This window comes from Chamaea fasciata, unplaced genomic scaffold (assembly GCF_029207755.1).
Source record: "Chamaea fasciata isolate MVZ Bird 193981 ecotype frontalis unplaced genomic scaffold, bChaFas1.0.hap1 SCAF_2, whole genome shotgun sequence".
In the NCBI taxonomy this organism is placed as follows: domain Eukaryota; kingdom Metazoa; phylum Chordata; class Aves; order Passeriformes; family Sylviidae; genus Chamaea; species Chamaea fasciata.
The window spans coordinates 98,599,693-98,620,996 of NW_027094087.1; the positions used below are offsets into that span (position 1 = coordinate 98,599,693).

The 21,304-nt window shown below is 39.2% G+C and overlaps 1 protein-coding gene across 4 annotated transcripts in view; it reads left to right on the plus strand.

The window, feature by feature from the left end:
- Nucleotides 1-21,304, plus strand: part of GLRA2 (glycine receptor alpha 2) — a 129,212-nt gene that overhangs the window by 88,877 nt on the left and 19,031 nt on the right. For all 4 annotated transcript variants that reach the window (XM_066176852.1, XM_066176851.1, XM_066176850.1 and 1 more), the window contains exon 8: nucleotides 12,192-12,341. In XM_066176852.1, coding sequence (XP_066032949.1) covers nucleotides 12,192-12,341 — 150 coding nt within the window. The remainder of the gene's footprint in view (nucleotides 1-12,191; nucleotides 12,342-21,304) is intronic.

The following is a 21,304-nucleotide window of genomic DNA, read 5'->3' on the forward strand; positions in this document are numbered from 1 at the left end:
CTCCAGCTACTTATGGAACTGACAGAGGGAAAGCTATATAGGTTGTTATTTATATATAGGCTGTTTTCTTCTCTTGCGTTGGCTGACTCGGTTTTGCAGCTTCTTTTAAGTTACACAAGTCAGCTGAGCATGCCAGAATTGCCTGAGAGTCAGAAAAGCTGTTCCATTTTTCCCTTCCTCTCCCACCTCTGACATGTGCTGTGCTCAGCCTGGGGAACTCGGGCTCATGCAGTGACTATGCCAGGTGTCCCCACGATCGGAGGGACAGCAGAAAACAGGCTCTGGGGCACCAGGTCTGTGACTTTGCAAGAGGGACAATCCCAAGCCAGAGCTTTGAAGTGGATGTGCCTTTATCTTCTTCTCACAATGAGAGGCCACAAGGGAATTAAAAGTTTTAGCTGAACTTAAAAATGACCCGTTTCATCAGAACATGAATAAAACAAGAAAAGTTAATTTTTTATTATTATTTTAAATGAAAAAAAAAAGTCAGAACAACTAGATAAGACTAAGCAGGAGTGCAAAAGTTCATGCACTGCCCTTCTCCCACCCACTGTGTCCTCAATTACAGCCATTCCAATGATTTTAAGTGGCAGAAAACTCAGTTTGGTCCCCTCTGGGCTTTCAGGAAATTATTCTGGCCATCATCTCTGAGAGTTTCTCAGTACAGTTTCTCCAGATCCCATATCATTAAGGCTTTTGAACCTTCCCTGTTTCAGCAGGATTAGCAGTTCTCCAAGGATGCAGAAGTCTCTCCTCCTTGTAGGTGGTTCTCATCTATTTACTGTTTTACAGACACAGTATATGACACAAACTAGGAACAAACATACAAACACATGCACAAAGAGAAGTAAAGGGACTATACCATCAATTATAATGCCATTCTTGTAGCAAGGATGTCACCCAACTCATCATATGCAAGACCATATAAATTTGCAAATAGAAATAAGAAAACCAGAAGTTATCTGGTCCTTACTTCCTGCCCAGATGAGCTATCTTCACTGTGAATCTTCACTGAGCAGTGGTGATGTCCTCAGTAGCTCCCTCCAGAACTGTTATCTCCATCCTGATTGTCTCCAGCCTTTTCAGAAGGTGAACATTCATCTGTCAGTATCATGAAGTCATTCTGGCAGCAAGATTTTGCTTGCCATGGGGCAACAGAGTTCAACAAGCCTTGAGCATGTGGCATCAGACTGGCATGAAAGCCATTCCCTTTACTTGTGCTGCAGTGCTTCGAACCTTGAGGGCCATCCAGCAGCCCAGCTTTCTGAGAGGCGCCTGTGCTGTCCTTCAGAGAGCTCTCCATCTGTACTCCAGACTGCCTCTGTCACTGGGACTGAGTGTTGTGGGTGCTGCTGGTGCTCAGTGGTGTGTGGTTCCTTGAAGAGTCTCTGGCTACTTTAACTACAGCTGCAGAGAGGACAAATACAGCCACCATGGTTTTAGAAAAGGGATGAGGAAAAAGGAACAGTTTATTGGAGTAAGCATTGGCTGTCAGGCTAAGCAAACAAATAAACTTCAGAAAACAATTTTCCTGTTAGGGAAGTCCAGTACTTTGGCTCAAAGTTAAGTTGAGAAGAGAATATAGATGTGCTCCATACATGAGACTGCATGGCTAAAAGGCTTCTGCACAAACATCTTTCAGTGAGAAACAAAGGTGTTCTTAGTTATTGCTTTGATTATTTATTTGCGCTAAGTTCCTAACTATTGTGACTCAAAATTATTTTCCTCAGCCTGAGTGAAATGTGTGATGACACTTTTTGAACAAAGTTCTTGGTGTAAGAGTCCTGAAGACAGTTTAACATAACAGTATGATCAGAAACTTCTTGGATTTATAGCTCAGGTGAAATTGAAATGATGTGAAAAACATGATAGCTGCAAACAAAATCTTAGTACAAGACTCTTCTTGGAAGCAAAGGTTCAGTATTTGGGACAACCACTTTTTACTCTAAGTCAACAGTTTTCTTTTTGTCTTTCGAATCACCAAGGAGACAATTTTGCAGCAGCCCATCATCAAGTCATTACAATAATCAAAATCTGCATCAGAAAATGAGCATGAAAAGTGACTCTGTCTCTTCTGTGCTTAAGTAGTCTTGTGAGTCCTAGCAGGTGTCCCTGCTGGTTCCAGTCCTTGCAGGTGTCCCTGCTGGTTCCACATGAACACAAAAGGGAGCCTGCAATGATGTGTTCCTCTGCAGATTTTTCCTGCCCTTTTTTTTTTTTTTCTTTTCTTTTTCTTTTTTTTTTTTTTTTTTTTTTTTTTTTTCCAAGGGCTGGTCTTTCACAAAGGGATTGAAAGCATAATTTACTTAACAGTGTCAATTGGTCAGACATCTCTGTCTGGAAAGGACAGGGAGATCTTGATTAGGAAGTACTACAGAAAAGAGGATAAAAAGATCATTACATTTCAGCAAATGTGAATAGGAAAAACAGGGAAGAAGGTACATGCCAGAAGTTTCAAATTGTGCAGGTCTGTGCAGCCCAAAGCCTGGTGCTTCAGGAGCCCTCAGGCCCAGGGCTTTTACCAAAAGAGCTGGAGCAGGCTGATGGTGTGCAGCTGGTTAGTGAGACCCAAGAGTGGGTCAGACAGGTCCTTGGCTGGAAGAGTCCACAGGAAAGTATGGATCACTTGGCTTTCTCTACCATCCCAAGTGAGGTGAATAACAGAGGTCTGGGCATGCAACCTGTGTTTCACCAAAGGCAATGTTGATCCCAGGTCCTGAGCTTACAGGCTCGAGCTAATTTGGGGGTGTGGTAAGTACATTTACATTAATGTGGCAGCGCTGATCCCTCTAGAATATGGAAACTGATTCAGCTAAATTAAAAAAAGAAATCTTTGCGAGAATCTTGCTAAATGCTGCTGTTCATTCTCCTTAATTTGAATTCCATATCCTTTCCTCTAACCTGCTCTCTTTATCCCATTTTCTTTCTTTATGTTTATTAATATTCAGACCATCAATTTCTTTCAACGTACGTTCTCACCTTTGCCATATTCTATTATTGCCATTGTACATCCTCTTTCAATTCTGCATTTCCTTAAGTGCTTTACTACACATGAAATGTGACTCACTCACACTTAAAATTGGAATTGGACCGTGCTATCCTGCCAGAGCCTATGTTTTCTTTGACATCAGCTCAGCTTCAAGACCTGTTTTTACAGATATTTTTATTTTTCATTTTAAAACTTTTTTTTTTCAAAGATAGAAAGAGAAGAAATAGAAAAGATATAATTTTCATGGGCTGTATATACAGATCCATTTATTATACCATTAATGTCAGTTACAAATCGTTTAAATTATCCAAATATAAAGCATTTTTTCCCTTCCATTTTAATCAGATGAAAGAAGCAATTCAGAATCCAGAGCCAGAAGATATGCTAAGATAAGAATGATAAGTTGCTCAGTAATAGTAACTGATCAGGTAACAGTCAAGAAAGGAGCATATGGAGTTACTGACCAATGTAATGACCCATCCCATTCCCAGTTTCTTAGTCTGTTCTTATATTTATTATTGATAAGGAAATTTTTTTTGACCAAAGATTTACTCTGATTTACCCATCTCTAATCTAGAGAGACTGGCAGTCACGAAAATAAACAAATGCCTTTCCCCACCGGATTACATTGCTGAAAGTCCTAGGAAATCCAGAATTTAGGAGTACAATCTTAGAGAATGATGAAAATTAACTCTTTTTTCACAAACAGCAGAGACCAAAAGTGGAAGAAAAAAAACATATTGCCCTAGGCATCCTTTTATAATCTTAGGTTTTTGTTGTTTGGTTCAGTGAATTCTATTACTTTTAGTGGTTCACTTAGTTGTGACTATAGCAGGAAGTACAGCACAGAAAAGGTGTTCTAGAATGTTCTGAAGTCACTAGAGTTTTAACACAATTTTTACGCTATCCAATGAAGAAATAATCCCTGAACATGTATGTATAGGTGCACATGTTCTTAGTATTGATCATAGCAGCTACTCTGCCATGTGCCACTTCTGTGATCCTTACCTGCTTTACTTGGAAGGAAGAGATTTGTTCCTATTGCTACAAAAATGAAATCCTGACTTGTTATTTGATAACAGTCATGCACTGAGTCAGTTAACTCTTCAAAGGTCAATGAATAATGCAATTTGTTGCAATTCTTCCTAACTGGATGGCAGATGTAGTAACTGAACCTGCATGGCTGTGGCTGAGCTGAATGAAGATTACTTTTTACCTGAGGCAACTAAAGAACTTTTGGATCTACAAACAAAAAGAGTTTTCTAAAGCTGAGTTAACCAAAAAAAAAAAAAAAAAAAAAAAAAAAAAAAAATCAGAAAAGAATGATTACAGCAGGAAAGCTGGCCTTGCAGAAGTAGGCACTCTGGCTGTGCTCAGATACATACCGCATTGAATTCTGATTTCAAGTGAATCTTAAATATAAATGCTTCTTTGGTCAATATCAGCATTTGACTCTCTTTATGAATTTAATGACATTGCTCAAAGATCAGGCTGGTGGTTCTTGCAAACATGCAATCTTTCTCAATTTTTTCTCCCTAGTGATTGCTTTTATCCAAACTCTCTGAAAAATTTGCCACTTAGAGTCCAAATATTCAAGTGAGCATCTAATGACATTAAAGAAATATTATCTGTTGAATTCACTGGGAAGGAAGAGGCAAAATCTTCTCATTGTAAACGAGACCCGAGACTGACATTGTCATCTATCTGCAATGGCTGACAGGATGTTTTTACCCATGTCTTAATGCAGCCACATATAATTCTCAATTTGCACTGAGCTCAGCTCATGTGTGGGGGTGTTTCTGTGTGATAAATGTCTTTCAATTACTTAGCAATAAGAAGCTGCTTCCTTGTAGCAGAGACATCAATCCTTATTTGTCAGCTTTGTAAACTGATCACCATGGCTGCACCAATCTGTTGATTACTTTCTTTGGTTCATACACAAGAAACATCCCAAATATCGGTATTATTTATTTGATTTCTACCAATATGAGCTTGTTTTATTTACAAGCCAAATGAAGGGCACTGAGGTGAGCTGAGATGGTAGGGCAGTGGTAACTTCTGAGGGCTGAGCACAGAGAGCCCTAAGGTTTTTGTGGGGCAGGAATATTTCTTCTCCCTTTGACTGTAGAAAGTTTCCTTGAAAGTCTGATTGATTTTCAAGGGAGAAAACAATGCTTCAATTGTTTCATACTTAATCAATTGTAATTGTTAATATTAACTTAATTAATTGTTTAATATTTAATCAGTTGTGAATCCTTATTCAAGACCAATTTCTTGAAGACAGAAGAAGACTAACTATATAAAGGGGGACCAAGGAAAAGAGCAAAGATGTGCAGAATACAAGTGATGAGAAGCTGATGTTTGGTGTTGCAGGTTTATTCCTGTGACAGCTCAAGCACAGACTGTGGGTGTTCCTGGCTTCTCTGAAATCTGACCAAACAGCACTGACCCTGCCCATGGCATTGGGTGGTGTGAGGCACCTCGTGGTCTCGAACACTACTGCAGAGCACGTTCTTGTTGGCAGTTCAGCCATAATCTTTTTACCAGAGAGAGGCAACCAGACTGAAGAATTGCAAGAACCACAAATTACTATTTACACACAGTGTTAAAGATGTGTCTGAGCTGATGGGAGAGGTGGTGTCCCAAACCTGTTCCTCCCCAGCATTTCTCAGGATCAGGGCAATGAGAAAACCCAGCAGTGCCCTGGTGCAATGCCACAGTCATAATAAATAATGAGCAGAGGAAATTTCACTTTTTCCCTATCATTTTTCTATCGTTTCTATCTGTTTCCACAGGGGACTAAGGCTCTGTTCAGTCTTAGTTCTGCTCTAACATGATTTACAGGGCATGAACTCAACACAGTTCTCGGGCGGGGCCATCAGAACCTCCAGTTTCCACATAATTTAGCATTTCACTTCTATACTTTGTTAACAATTTCTGCAGTGGTCTGAGCTAGGCTTGAACTCCTGAGATATGAGACATTTCCAGACATTATTGTCATCTTAGAAGTTTTACAACATGCAGTTGACTACCAATGTGTAAAAGTGGACTTTTGACCCCAGTTATAATTTCAATTAGTGTTACTTGATGCTCAGTGGCAGAGGTCAGTCTGTCCCTGCATCATCAATGCACAAGAAAACCTCACAGTTTGCTCCCAAGATGAGCACCAGCACCATTATCTGTCCAAATCACAAGCCTTTGTTTTCTCAGCTGTAACCTGCTCTGTTCGAAAAAGTGCCTTAAGCTATCATTCAGACTTCTCTTTCTTTGTCTGCAAAATAGTCATACTATTCTTAGAGAAGTTGAGGGCTTTTGAATCACAGGATCACAGAATGGGTAAGATTGGAAGAGGCCACAGTGGGTCATCTGGTCCAAGCTCCCTGCTCAAGCAGAGTGAAGAGGAAATGCTACATCCTGTCTTAAATTTATTGTACAGAAAGAATGATTTGTCAGGAATAGGAAATACAAGGTAACTACACCATATGATTGCACAAAATGACACATGATGAGTATGCCAATACTTCATATGGCCTTGGGAAAAAAACCCCAAGAACTATTGGCTTCACCAGTCTGCTAACTGATTTTGTATTCATGGCATTGTATTTTTCAAAGGTGGAAATACACCATTTGAGAAGAAAGATCAAAATATATCAATAGACACTGCCCATGCTAAAAAGAAAGATTTTATTCCTTTTCTAAAGTGGCTTTACCTGGAAGATGCATTTACTCCTCTTTTTTTTTTTTTTTTTTTTTTTTTTTTTTTTTTTTTTTTTTTTTTTTTTTTTTTTTTTTTAATGTGTGTGTGATGTTTCAAAGAGAATATTGTTAGATAATTTAAAGAAATTTCAGTCTCTGGTGTGCAGTTATTGCTCTGTCCTCCCTTTTTCACATCCAGCAGGCTATACTATAGCACAGTCCTGTGTCCATGGTGTCAGCCATGCCCTGCAGAGTGTTGGATAATTCCTGCAGCTTCTTGGGGTCCAGCCCCACTCTGAAGCTGGGAAGCACCTTCCTTTCTCTCTTCAGTGGGAGACAGATGGAACTGGGACGGAGATAGCTGTGACCACTCACAAACCAGGCCTGTATTTTTGGCATCTTGGCCTGGTTAGCACAACAAAAATAGCTATTAGCCCTACTACTGAATTTTGTTACTTGCCTGTGATCACCTCTTCTGGCTCCTGCCCAGGGGGCTCTCTGAACGTCTTTGGAAATACCTTAATTCACTGGTCTTCTTCAAAGACTTGAAGAAAATTTCTCTTTATTTTTAAAGGAAAAACAAACCATAAAAGTTTCCCATACATTTCCTGTCTTGAATGCAGTCAGCATTTATTTCTGCATCAGCAGTGAGTGGGAGGTTTAGCATCTCATGACTTGGCAGAACCAGCAATATAAATAGAGCAAAAATTTTTGGATGAATTGTTTATTCACTAAAAAAAGGCAATTTTGGGTAGCTGGAACAACTTGTGAATGCCTGCTGAGCTAGGTGAATACTTTCATATGAAATCTGAGTAATAGAGGGAGGGTAGTAGAATTTTTTTCACCTTGTTGAAATTAAATATTTCTTGCTTGTTTCTTGTTTTGTTTTGAAAATTGCCCCCTATTCATTTAAAGTAACTTTTGCTTTAGTTTTGATGTAAATTATACTTTGTTCCATTTCCACCTTTCCAGTCTGAAAAATTCTTTGAAACCTTTTTCCCCAAAAGTTTATTTTAATGCATGGGAGAAGTTATTTTCAAATTCTAAGATTTCATGGTAGCTGAAAGTTTTATTCTTTAAAAAACCTTGCCTATAATATGGCATTATGTAAAACAGAGGTTTGTGGATTCATATCATAAATAAAAGCTATTTTTTTCATAAGATTCTACCTACCAAAATAAGTGAATGTATGTTTTTTAACACTAACTGAGTACCTTTCACTGCATATTGAAGTTATTTTCACAGTGCAGAACCCTAGGAAGTGGAGGGATGTGTCTTTATTTCCATTTTACACTTGTTTGATAGAATCAGAGAGTTTAAAGCAGTTGTCTGAATTCTCACGAGACTGGCTGGTGTTGTAGGAAAAAACAGAGCTCACATTTGGGTTGATACAAAAATGTCAACAAATGACATCTGCTGAGCTGCAGGACCCATGACCATGTTTTCCCCTGGATTATCTCTACTAAAGCAATTCTTCATTCTGGTGGTGACACTTGGCAATGTGCTGAAAGGGGCCCAAGAGCTGTGGGAGAGTTACAGCAGTGATATAAAAAGAGTTTGAGAAGTGGAAAGTTTAATCCCCGCAAGTCCTTCACAAACAGTGTATTTCTCCTCGTACTTTCATTTCCAGGAACTTCATTGGGATCGTTGATGCTACAGTAGTGTTCTGTGGAGAAAAAACTGGTCCTTTTTTATATAGTGGGTATGGCCAAATAACAAATGAGGAAAATTATGAAGGGAAAGAAATGTTGTCACATTTACTATACTTAGCCTTACCATACTTGGCTCTTGATGCAGACAGCTCTAATTCTGAAAAAGTTCCCTCAATAGCTGGCCCTAAAACATTTACAAAGCATCTGAATAATTGATGTAATTTATGGTTTTGTTGGTGGGAGCCATTAAATCCCCTCCTCCCAAACAGCATTAGGGAGGAAGCTTGGCAACATGCAGTAAGAAATGGAGCAGCTATTTAAAGAAAGAAAAGGACAAGAAAATCTTATGGAGCTTTCTGAACATGATAACGCTGAACAAGGCAGAGTTCCCAAATATCTACTTCTATTTTATAGTAAATGAAGCCAGTGTGCTGTCGATGTTACAGGCTTTTCAGAGACAGTTTTACAAGGTCTAGCTTTGAAAAACAACCTCACTTATTTTTCATTTTATACATGTTAGCTTAAAAATGTCAACTTGGAATTTGTATTGTTGATGCATTCTGTGCTGCAAGTGAAATTATGGGAAAGGTGGCAAATGCTAAGGTAACCATCTCTATTACATAAGTGGGATCATTTCTGTTATTCTGCTCTGCTCTGAACAGAATTAAATCAAGGTACTGGCTAACAGAGATAATTTATAGGCTTTATCTACCCAAAGTTACTGTATATCACATATCTGTATACCCGAAATAGCCTTCCAAAACTCCAGCCTTGGCCAAAAAGGAGAGACTGGCATTTTTAGAGTACGGTTTATTTGACTATAGAGTAGATATCTATGTTCCACTTAGAATAATTTTGTCCTAAAATTTCTTGTTTCTTAGCATTAATTGAAAAAAAAATCCCCACATGTACATAGTGCTTTTTTATTTAGGTGAGAAGAAACCTCCAACAAAAATCAGTCTGTACTGTTCTACATGTACCCAGCAGTGACTATGGAGCATGAAGCATGGACATGGTAGCTGAGGAAGCTGGAGATCAGCTGTTTGATCAGTCTTATCAAAGCAGATGCTAGAAGCCTTTAAGTTGAACAAACATATCAGTTTTCATTCTACACTATGATATGGAGGGAAAATCCCCTAGCTGATAACACTGGTTTTGGGTTTGATGGAAGAACCTGCCTTAGCAATGTATGCGTCTAGGCTATGATTTACTCAGTTTTGCAGACTCCAGCTTCTACAAGCATATCAGAAAATTCCATAGGTTTTTAGGCTTTGAGCAGCACAATTCTGTATATACAGGAGATTCATAGGTAAACTGCATAAACTGATTTGAAAACAAAGGTGTCAACTTTTACTCATCGCAGGATTTTACCATTTATTTCTTTTTAGTATAGTGCTAGAAGCAATCGCTTTCTGTTTTCTCATTTAAAGCTGTGCCATGGTGTGGCACTGGCCAAACAATAGAACAAACAATGTGTCTGCCAAGGATATCGTGATTCTCTGATTCCAGCCCAATGGCTGGATTTAAAATAATCCAGCTAGCTCAGCAGCTATGTAGATTTATGGTAGCACAGTGTAAGTGGCAGGACGGTTAACTCAGGGCTTCCTTTATCATTTTGCTTGCTCTGCTTTAGGCCCACCAGGACAGAATTTGCACAGTCAGAAATGCTGATTCTTCTGACTTCAGCTCCCTGCGTTGTGCTGTCTCTGACAGCACAGTCCAGCTGTTTATTCATGTCTAATACATCTCCTAAGGGCCTTTGTAAAGGAAACAAGCTGCCCCTTCAAGGAAAACAAAAAACAATTTAATCTCAGCTGCATTTTACGCAAATTACAGTGACTTGATTCCTACTGTGCCTCAGCCTGTGGCACAGAGAGTCTGGGACATTGTCGAGTTTTCTCTGTTTTTCACAGCTGCTCAGTAAAGATGTAACTTGTACAATTTTTAATGCGTGGGAGAGTGAACTACACACCTGCTGTGTATCTAATTGAAAGGCACAGATTCATGGTGTCACCTCAGCCTGCTACATGTCAGCCTATGAGAGCTGTATGGTGGACATTGCCATGTGGATCTGCACTATTGCTACTGAAAGACATGTCCCTCTGATGCAGGCTGAATAACAGTGCGTGGCTCCTCTAAAAAGTCCTTCTCAGTGTTCAGGATCTGCAGAATGAAGCTCTGTATTATTTCTGTAGTGTTTTAAATGCCAGTTCCTCTGCTCATATTGTTTGCTGAAGCACATAGTGCAGTATATTGCATTTAACATTAACAAAAGATTTTCTGTGGACTTTGGAAAATGATGCTATTCACGCACATGGCAAATAGGAGCAAAGCCTATTTGCACCTAGAGGTGCAATTTACACCTAGAGGTGTGATTCCTTCTGTCATGGAATGGTTTCCAGCCAGAAGAGTGAGGTCATTTTGAATAGTATGCAAAGGATAGAGGTGGAGTTTTCCAAGGTGGAGATTTGATCTCCTAAACATGAGTGTCAGGAGCACAACATCCTTTTCTGCTGCCTTTTCAGACCACTGTGTGTTTTGACTGCATTGAAATGTTTTGCCTGCAGGTTATTATTCAAATGTTTATAATATTTCAGGGTTTAGGTACAATCCATTTGGCCTGTCTTGATTCAGCTGTGTGGGGTTGCCATGGGTCTCTGTCAAACTGAGGTGACCTTGAGTATCTAAGACCTCTCCAGGGGGCTGGTTAATGTGAGATTCTGAAGATTTGTGCTCTGCTGAATTAGCAAATGGATAGTAGCTACCTAATGTGTCAATTTGTGATACTATTATTTAGAGAATTGAGTAAAGCTCCGGGTGCCTCTGCTTACAGAGGTGTTCAAAGTTCCTCCTTATAGACATGAAGAAGAAATTCTGTTTGGGTGTGATTGCTCTCATTGTAGAGAAGACAGGTAAAGCAGTTCAAATGTCTTGCATCCTAGATATGCCCATTCTTCTCCATTCCTTGATTTATTTATGTCAAAGTAGTTTATGCAACTAGCTCACATGCACATTGTACACATTGAGTCAGATCATTGTAATTCCACTCAGGAGGTAATGCCTGATAAACAACAGAGACAACCTGCTGGTACCTAATCATAACATCTCTGCTTAAAAACCGCAAGACTACAAAGAAAGGCAGAGACCAAACACACCTATGGAGAATGTACCTTTGATATGCATAGTGTGTAGCTCATTAATTGGCTACTGTTTGGCCCGGTGTGGATAATACGAGAAAAATCTTGTGACATTGCAGTGCTGTAATATATCTGATTTTATTGTGGACCAGTCAATTTAAATCAGAATAGATTTTTGCTAGAACAGAGGCAGCTGGTATTTGGGTATTTTTAGTAGATAATATCTATGAAGATTTTTTTTTTTTATAAAGATGTTGGGTAAAGGTCAAGGAACTGGGATGGAATATTTAATTGGTAAAGTTGTATCAGCCCATACAATAGAATACCCTGAGTTTACTTTGAGGTTTTGCATATCAAATATAGCTAATTAAGCGATATGGTAATTGGTTCATAAAAGGGTGAATATATCTTGTATTTGTTTTCTTATTTCCAAACTTTGATTGGGACTAAAAGAACACTTGTGTTTTGTTAAAGTAGTCCTGATCTTTCCCTAAAGGCAATAGCTCATTAGTGCATTCTTTGTGGATGCTAATTTTACTAATAGTTGAATTATGTATTTGTTATTAGCCAATAAATATACAAATCAAAACACAGAACAAGAAAAAACCACCTCATGGAACTCGTGCTGTGCAAAAATGTGTTTACTTTTTTCACATCAATATCTTCAGTTTAGGAAGTAGTTTGAGATGTAACATGCTGTGTCCTGTTTCTTTCTAGGTCTCTTATGTAAAAGCTATTGACATTTGGATGGCTGTGTGTCTTCTCTTTGTCTTTGCTGCTTTGCTGGAATATGCAGCAGTCAACTTTGTCTCACGGCAGCACAAAGAATTTCTGAGGCTTCGAAGAAGGCAAAGAAGACAAAACAAGGTACAGCTGCTCTTTACCTGGGGTCACTGAATATGACCTGACAGCCCTGTTCATGTGCAGTTGATTTCTTACCTCACTTCTTGCCCTTGTAGGAGAGTCTTTTTCTAAAGTTTCCTTTTGAGTGATTTACTTCTTGATAAAGAGCTGATGATTAGCTGCTGGGTTTATATGCAGTTTATGAAGTTATTGACCAAGGTCAGTAATTGGTCACCAGTTCCAAGAATTTTCTTCTCTTCATGCAATTGCTGAGGCAGCTGGACCTCTATAAATACTGTGCTACTATGTGGCACCAGCAGTGGCTAAGGAACTGTTGGATGCAGTGACGCAGACAGAGGAACAGTATTATTCAGATGAGCAGTCATCAGAATATATCTGTGGCCTGTCTTTTCTAGTGCTGCCTTAGCTAGCTATGCTAAAATGGGAGATTCCCTAGGACAACCCATTGCAATGATTGGCAGTTCTGCCCTCACTTTTAGACCACTAGCAACTGGTGTCCTTCCCAGCTGTAACCAGGAAATATGGGCATTTTTAAAAAGGAGGATTAGGAGAATTTCCTCTCTGTATTCTGCCATTTCACAGTTTGTGACAGATGCAAACTTCAAATGTTTAGCAAAGACCTCTTTGTGAGTGTCATTATCATGTAATTTTATGCCAGTGACTGAAATGTAGGAGAAAGGATTGTTTTTAACTTAGATGTCAGTCTAAAAATAATTTTAGGAAGTCTGTCCATCTGTCCTGGGTTGTTTGTTTTCTTTGTTTTTTTTCAGTAAATGGGAAGACGAGAGTAGACATTAAACTGAGTTTTATTCAAGTCGTGATCATTCCCATGTCTAGGGAATGTGGAATTACAAACTCTACATATACATTTGCTAGGTGAAGTAAATATTTGCTTGAGCTCCATGAGTGCTACAAGCCACAAATAATGCTTTCCTTTACAAGAGGGATGACAACAATGGCACAGGGCATTTGTGTTTTGACAGGTCTGTCTAATAAATGTTCTGTAGCTAATGTAATATTTGATGGATTGATGGATTCTCTGGGAAGAAATCCAGTGCCGTTCTCTAGTTTAATATTATTGTCAGATGAATTGAGATTCCATTGAAGATTAGATTACAGGAGAGAGCAGAGATGCTTGCCTGTCTACTGGTACACAGGTCACACACACTGCCACTGGAAGCCTTTGTTTTCAAACCCAGCATGGCAGCAGCAGAAGCTTCTGTATGGCATCTGTAATTTCATTTCTGGATGCAAGGCCTTTTTTAGAGGTGAACAAGTAGGTAAGCAGCCATCCTTGGTAAGTAACAGTATCCAGCAACTTTACTCAAGCTTATGAGATTTTAGTCCATGGAAGTGGTCATTCATCTGCTTAGAAAACTATTATTTTGCTGACTGTGAAAACAAATTTATTTAAAACCAAATCATCAGAAGACTTGTGTTTATCCTAAGCCAGGTGATGCACGGATTCGTTGCAAAATAGGTGATGACATAATTAAATATAAGGAAATGTTCAGCTCAGTAAGACACTCCTATCCATTTCCATAGTCTTGCTTTTTTCTTATTAATCTGATTGCATGAATTTCAAAATAGGGAACAATGTTACTCAGGCAGTTTCTTTAGGAGGTATTTTCTGCATCTCTGTACTTGATTTTGCCTCTCACAATTTTTTCAGTTTATTTTGCCTTGAAAGTGATTCTCATTGTTTTGCATGATGGTCTTCTCTAACCAAGCCGTTCTTCTCTTTGCCTGTTGTGTGTGTGTGTGTTGTCATGTTACTGCTGTGGTATTCTTGCTGCTGCTGTCTATGCTGACACTCTGGGGACAGACTCAGACTGTGGCTGTTGGGAATGAGAGCGCTGAGTCCGTGCGGCGCATGAATGGCTTGCGGAGCAAAGCGTCATCAGCTTACAGGACAGTGACTCAGATCGGCAATTCAAGTTTGAGGGTAAAGCTGTAGTGAGAAAGAGAAAGCAAGAGAGTTTTAGTATGTGCAATGATGTCATAAACCAGCAAAATGGACCATTTTGATGGCATCACTAGCAGTCTCTTGCATTCTCTTTGCTAAATGCCCCCACAAAATACACAGTACTGTCCCCAGCATGAACAGCAGTTTCATGTTGTACGTTCTTATGGCCCATCCTTATGCTTGGTTTTTACTGTGGCTGGACTATGCCACCCCCATTCCAAACCTCTTAAGGAAAGTGCATGTATATTCAGCAGCTTGGTCCTGTGTAATGATAGATTGATGGAGTGGGGAGAGAGGGGCACAGGAAATGCCTTGAGACAGTAAAGCCCACATTGTGTCACCTTTCAGATGAGTTTATTCCAGCAGAATGTGGTATGTATAACAAAATGTGTTTTTATTGCTGTGGTATTTATTCCTGAACTGTCAACCTGCAGCCTTCCCCATTGTGATGTCCTGAGTCCTGCTTAGTGGAGTATGAATAGATATGAATGGAAAAAAAAAAAAAAAAAAAAAAAAGTATTACCTTGGTTTCTTTTTATTTGCTTGGAGAAGAGCCATGAAGCTGAAATCTTTTACGCATTGTAACATGTAGCAGGTCAGAAGCAATATGATAGCAGCTGATACATCCAGATTAGGGGTGAGTTGTGGAGGTAATAAAATCAATGATGGAGAAAGAAATGAGCTTAGTGTGCAGCTCACTGTTTGCTACTAGTGGCTGAGGAATGAAATGTGTTCATTTAAATAAAATGGGACTGGGATTTTAATCTTTCAGGACTTGATTTCCCAGAACAAAAACATTGTCTGAGCCACTATTGAGCTGTAAAAAGCCTCTAACTTTGATCAAGCTCTGTAAAGTCATGTTATTATAAGATGCAGATGATTTCAATGAAATTTGTACACTGTAAAGGGAATTAGTAGCTTCCAAAATCAAAGCAAAACCCACAGTTCGTATTACAAAGCAAAATTAAGATAGAGGGTTTACAGTGCAATAAATCATCCACTTTCAGAGCTACAATATCAAGCAGTAGAGGAGAGCCTTAATTTCTGGATACTTTCTATTGTAGAAATAATATTTATGCATATACAAAAACTGAATATAAAAAGTAAAAGAATCAGGGTCTGTCTAGGAGATATGACCAGTATTAGTATGCTGCCACTGAAAAGCTGATGCCATACAACTACAAAAGTAGTCCAAATAAGTACTCAGTGCTGCACGTCACCAACCAGAAAGTGCTGGTCGTCCAGCAAAAGTTTGTGTAAGTTGTGGTTATCCCCTCCTTTAGGGAAGCTTGCAGAGACTTCACTTCTCCTTTAGAATATTGTGCATTGCACAGTCAGCCAGGGCAGTACACAGAGGGGCCATGTCGCTGCAGTGCTTTTGCTGCAGAGCCCTAAGAGCTGGAGCTGCTCTGGCATTGTTTTCCCCGGAGAACTCCCATCACATAAGTGATGCACACTTGAGAGGTCAACAGAGGAGATGTAGCAAGGCAGAGGTTTCTGGAGCAATGCTACCATGGTTGCAGCTTAATAATTTTTGGCTCAAGAGAGGGACGTTTATGCACAGAAGAGAATGTAGGAACAGAGCCTGTGGTGCCACAAGAAGCCTCACAAGCAGGGAACTTGACTTGCTGAGCTATTGCTCACTGAACCAAAGCTTACATTGAATGCAAATGTAAAAGTCATAGTCAAGAGAAGGCAGTGTAAGAGTGTGGTGGAGTATGTATACTGCATCACTCAGTGCTAATCTAGGGAGAGAAAAAAGGTGCTGAATCACACCTGGCCATGATTCCTGGATTTGCAACTTGATCTACAGATCAAGAAAATACCTGTTTTCAGTTTTGTAAGCCTGCATCTCTGGTACTGCTTTTGTTATTGTCTGGGTTGTTATTGTTTTTATTGTGCTGGGTCTTGTCCATAGCGCTGCAACCCTCAGAGCAGTGCATAAAGCAGACACCTTAAGATACCACCAAATCTCTTAACTCAAACATCAGATTGTTAATGTTTTTTTTAGGAAAAGTCTGGGTTGTATTGTTGATCATCCTGAAATTGTATTATAGATGAACCATTTGAAAAGACAGCTTTATCAGGACCTGTTGGTGTCTTCTACATGCACAAAATCCCTATATCCTCAGGTTATCAGTGCTTCACTCTGTCTTCCCCATACTGTTTCTCTTGGAGAAAGCATTCAAAGTTTGTCCTAAAGGTTCATTCTGCTCAAGTTAAATACACCCATCAGTAACAATGCTTGAATGGTGAGAGAAATTGTTGCCTATTTCTTGGATATAATGGTATAGAGAGTACAGGATGCAGAAGTCAGGAGCCTAATGGTACTGAGGATGTAGTGAAGTTTCATTGTATGCAAATCTAAATTTTTATGGTGCCAGATAATTTGAAAGAAAATAACTCCTTTTTAAAATAGGATTTTTATTAATCAAACATGATTTCTTAGTTTTCAAAATAATGGACTTCCAGGGAAGCAGAACTGTTTAGATAGGTTCAATCATCCCTTTTTGAAAACAATGATTATTATGTTATATGATCAGTAGTCAAAATCAGTCACAGTATGCTAGTATTCATATCATCATCTCTAAGATAACTTCCTAAATTATATGCGTGATGGTTACCACTGTGACCAAGACTAGGAGTTAAGTTTGGGACCATTAGTGTTAAAAACAATATGTTATAGCTTGAATGAAAAACTGCAGCTGGAAGATGTGGCAGATTTAATCCCATGTGCAGGGAACACAGAGCAATACAAATAACAATGCTGCAGCCAAGGGGGTTCATATGCATGCAGATTAGCAAAGGGAGGCACAAATGGTGTTTTCAAATGAAAGAGCTGGGTCTGGGACTAAGTGATTACAGAAGCAAAGGATAACTCCTCTAGGCAAAGCTGGGAGCACCTGGTCAAATGCTTCAGAGAATTATTGGCCTTTGGATGGAGCTGCCAGTGGTGAAGCAAGTACCACAAGTGCCCAAACAAACTTACTGAGATAATACAGTATTTCTATCTTTCAAAAGGAGAAGAGACATGAATTGAGTAGCACCAGCTTTAATAGGCCATTTCTATAATTTTAATCATACTGAAATCCCTCTGTCAGATCTCCCAAATAATTTTCTAAGGTTTTCTAGACTTGCCCATTGAAAAAAATCAGTGCCTTCAGCCTGACTTTGCCTTTAAAGCACTTGGCACTACTGTCCCTGGTGGGAATGTTTGCCTGCTATCATCCGTGTGCACCGCATTTAGCGGGAGGATGTGTACACTCCGCGTTATGTAAGGTGCCGCATCATGTGAATAATGGAAGTGCTCAAGGAAAGCCCTTTTGCTGAGCTATTTTTGGTACTCACTGAGCATGTACTCAGGCACATGAGTTTCATTGTGAAAAATAGGAATCTGAGTCTGAATGGCTTTTTCTCTCTCTCTTCCTCGTCTTGTTTACTTAATGGATTAAAGTGCATGAAGCTTCTGCTGTAGATAAACAGCCTCAAGATACTGTGGTTACTTTTACTTCTCCAGGGCAATTGCATCAGTACTTTAATGTAACTGTGCAGAAAAAAATACAGGAGAAGATAAATACACCAAAATGATCATTTAGCTTGAAGTTATAGTCTCACATACAACTGCAGTGAATATTTAGCTGTAGTTAAACAATAGACACCATTCATTGCATCATGTTGCCATGTCACTTTGTGGGTTCATCTGAATGTCCTTGTCTGTCTTTTTATTGTGAGCTTGAATAGGTTAGGAATGGGCCTAGTTAATAGCAGTGGAAGTATCTGTATTGTTCAGAAAATGGACATACCACATCTACTTTAAACATTTAAAAGAACCCCATTATCTCAAATTTGAAAATTATCTTGATATGAATTCTTTGTCTAGCTCTAGGCACAAATCTAGAGAAATGATTCCCCAAAGAAAGAGCAACCTGTAGGAAAAAAAGCAGTTCAGCCATGGGATCCAAGCAATGGATCAAAAGATTCTAATAAGAGCAGTCTGACCAGATGGAGAGACTAAGCTTACTGGAAATGTAGATTTTTTTAGTGTAAAGCAAACACAGACAAAGAAACAGTGGAAGAGGAAAATCGAGTTTCATAGTGTCCTGTTTACAAGGGTAATTGAAAGTGAAATGGAAGCTTTTCCCTCCCTTATTGGAGGAGGAAAGATTAAAAATTACTGCACTTTGTGTTTTACTGTGTCAGACACAAAAAGATGATGCACTATGTGGGGTGGATTGTTCACCCCAAACCAAGAAACAGAAGAGAATATGCATAGTTGTATTTCAAGGGAGAGAATTCTGAAAACCAAATAAAAGCCATTAAACATTCTGCAATAAAAGGCAGACTAGTTTATGGAACATGTCATACCAGTTCCTGAGAAAGTCCAAAGTATCTAAACAATAATTGAAGTGGGTAGTACAGTACACAAGCTGGAGTAATGAATCCAGGTACCACAGTAGAAGAAAAAACAGGAAAACAAAATCAGGAGAAAAAATTAGAATATCTAGGGGGAAAAAACCCCCAAACAAACAGCACCAAGCCAAACCAAAAAGAAACCACAGCAAACAAACAAAAAAAAGGAACACAGAGAAAAGGAGAATGGAGAAACCGTGGCTAGTCTAGAAAAGGTGGAAACCAGAGAACTGGATAACTGGTGAGGAGTAGGTAAGGCTGCAGAATGATGACTCTTTATACCCACTGAACTGATCACTGGTACAACAAGGAGTACTCTGTGGGGCAGGGGACAGATGTTGAAACTGTAGGGACCACTCATGGCACCAAAGCAGCAAGCAGGACATGATACAGTATAATGACTCACCTTGCCCAGCTTGCAAATACTTAAGCAAATTATTCCTTATGGTTAAATATAGTTATGGTTATATGTATAATTATGGTTATATCTTATATAAATAAGATAGGGACAGGACAAAAGCTACAGAACAGCAATATTACAGTATTTCCACTCTAGAGTGATGAAGTCACTCTTTGTTGTACCACATGGGATAGATAGGACTGGAAAAGTCAGGAGTACTGGATAAAGTTTTTCTTGCTTGCTCAACAGTGGAAATTTGCTTAAGAAACTCTGATTCCTCTCTTGTACCTGCCCAGTATGCCATGGCTGAAAGGATCAGCTCTAAACTGGCAAGCCTTAGGGAGTGAAGTTTGTACTTCACTCGAGTGAGTTTGTCCTGGTAGTTACTCATGAACAGCAGGAGACACACCAAAAATGAACTCTGCAGTTTTCCAGCTCATGAAAGGTACTCTCCAGCTGGGTGCAAATGTCTTATTTCTTATTATACCTAGGGGAGAGTGCAAACTGAAAATAGGGCAGAGGAAGTTGGAAAGAGACAGGAAATGGTGTTCTTATTTTTGAAGCTTTAAAGCAACAAGTAGCTTTTCAAGAACCATCTGCCACAGGCACCAGGTTTTGTTTTCCAGATTATTTTACAAAATGGCGATTCTTTCATTGGATGTGTTCTGGCCCAGATCATTTAATGAAAAAAAAAAGAAAAGGATATTGAAAAAATTGTCAAATATATGTTAATGGTAAAAACTATAGGGAAAATAGACTTCACTTCAGAAGGAGTACGTTTAACCTAAGCTGCCCCTACCCAAAACTCCAGAAAGAGAGTGAAAAGCCATCACAACCCCAAGATACAGGCTTAGGCAGCACAGGAGACAACTTTGCCCTAAATTGTTTCCTTTGTTCTTTAATTGTAGGTAGCTCATCTTGACTCTTTCCATGCCCAGAGTCAGGACCCAGTAAGGCCTTGGTCTCAGGGTTTCTCACTGCTATGACGGCCAGGTCCTCTTTCCAATGGAGGAAGTGAAGACACCAGAGGGGAACACTTTCTGATCCATCATTGCCAGGGATCTGTCATGATGCTTCATATCAGTTCTGAGTTGTGTCTCAAGCCTCATTTTCAACATCAAAGTATTTCAGTGTTGGTAAATATAAATTAGTATTTCTACAAGAGAGTGAAGGGGTTGAGCAGTTAGAGGCAAGCATAATGCAGGCTGAGAGTGCCAGCACTCTGTATCCACGTATTCCTACCCTCACTAGCAGCCGTGCTCGCCCTGTGGATCTCCAGAGCATACTACACCAGTTGTATCAAATTACATGGTAAATTGGTGAGATGGGCAAGTGTTCAGTAGGATCCATGAAATGCATATTTACATCTGACCCAATTAATCCCGTTCTCCACAGGGGATAGAAGCTGCTATTTGAATGTAATTAATTGTGAAGCATTCTGTAATGATGTTGTCCAAATGACATTGTTCAAAACCAAATTGTATTAACCAGACTGCTAAAAGCTCATTCTCTCTCAAGCCTGAAAAACTTCATGGGTTTCAGTAAAATCCAGTTTTAACAGTACTTTTAAAAAAGTGATGTTGAAACCATTTATTTCTCCACCTTTTTTTTTTCGCCCAGGGCAAAACAGCCTTGTTTATAGTCATTCCTGTTCAAGTTGACAGCTTTTCTTACGGCAAACTGATCACTCAGAGCCTGATTCTGACACCTGTGGCTTGATTTAATGATCAGATGTGTTTATTTCTCTGATTCTTTGCAGGAGAAAGATGCTATTTAATGTAATATGGTAATTTGTGCTTGAGTGCTCTTGTGGCCTGATATTTTAATTTGTTTGTTTGTTTGTGTTTGGTTTTTTGTTGGTGGGGGTTTTTTTGGGTGTTCCCTTTTTTTGGGGGTATTTTTATTTTGGTGGGAGTATAACACTAATCTTGCATTCCATGGGAGTAAATGGTTAGGTAAGGAAGGAGATTTTCTTTTCTACAACATGAGGAGGAGGCTAGGGAAGGCATAAACACTTTGAAACCCTAAATATTCTGAGCACTTGTCGCTGAGTCTTGCCAGAGTCCTCACAAAGACTCATTTCAAGTTGGGAACACCTGAAAACTCCATGCCAAGCCCAACCATAAGTCACTAAAAATTTACTCTCTTCCACTCTCTGTGAACTCCCAACGGTATCTCAGAGCTGTCCAC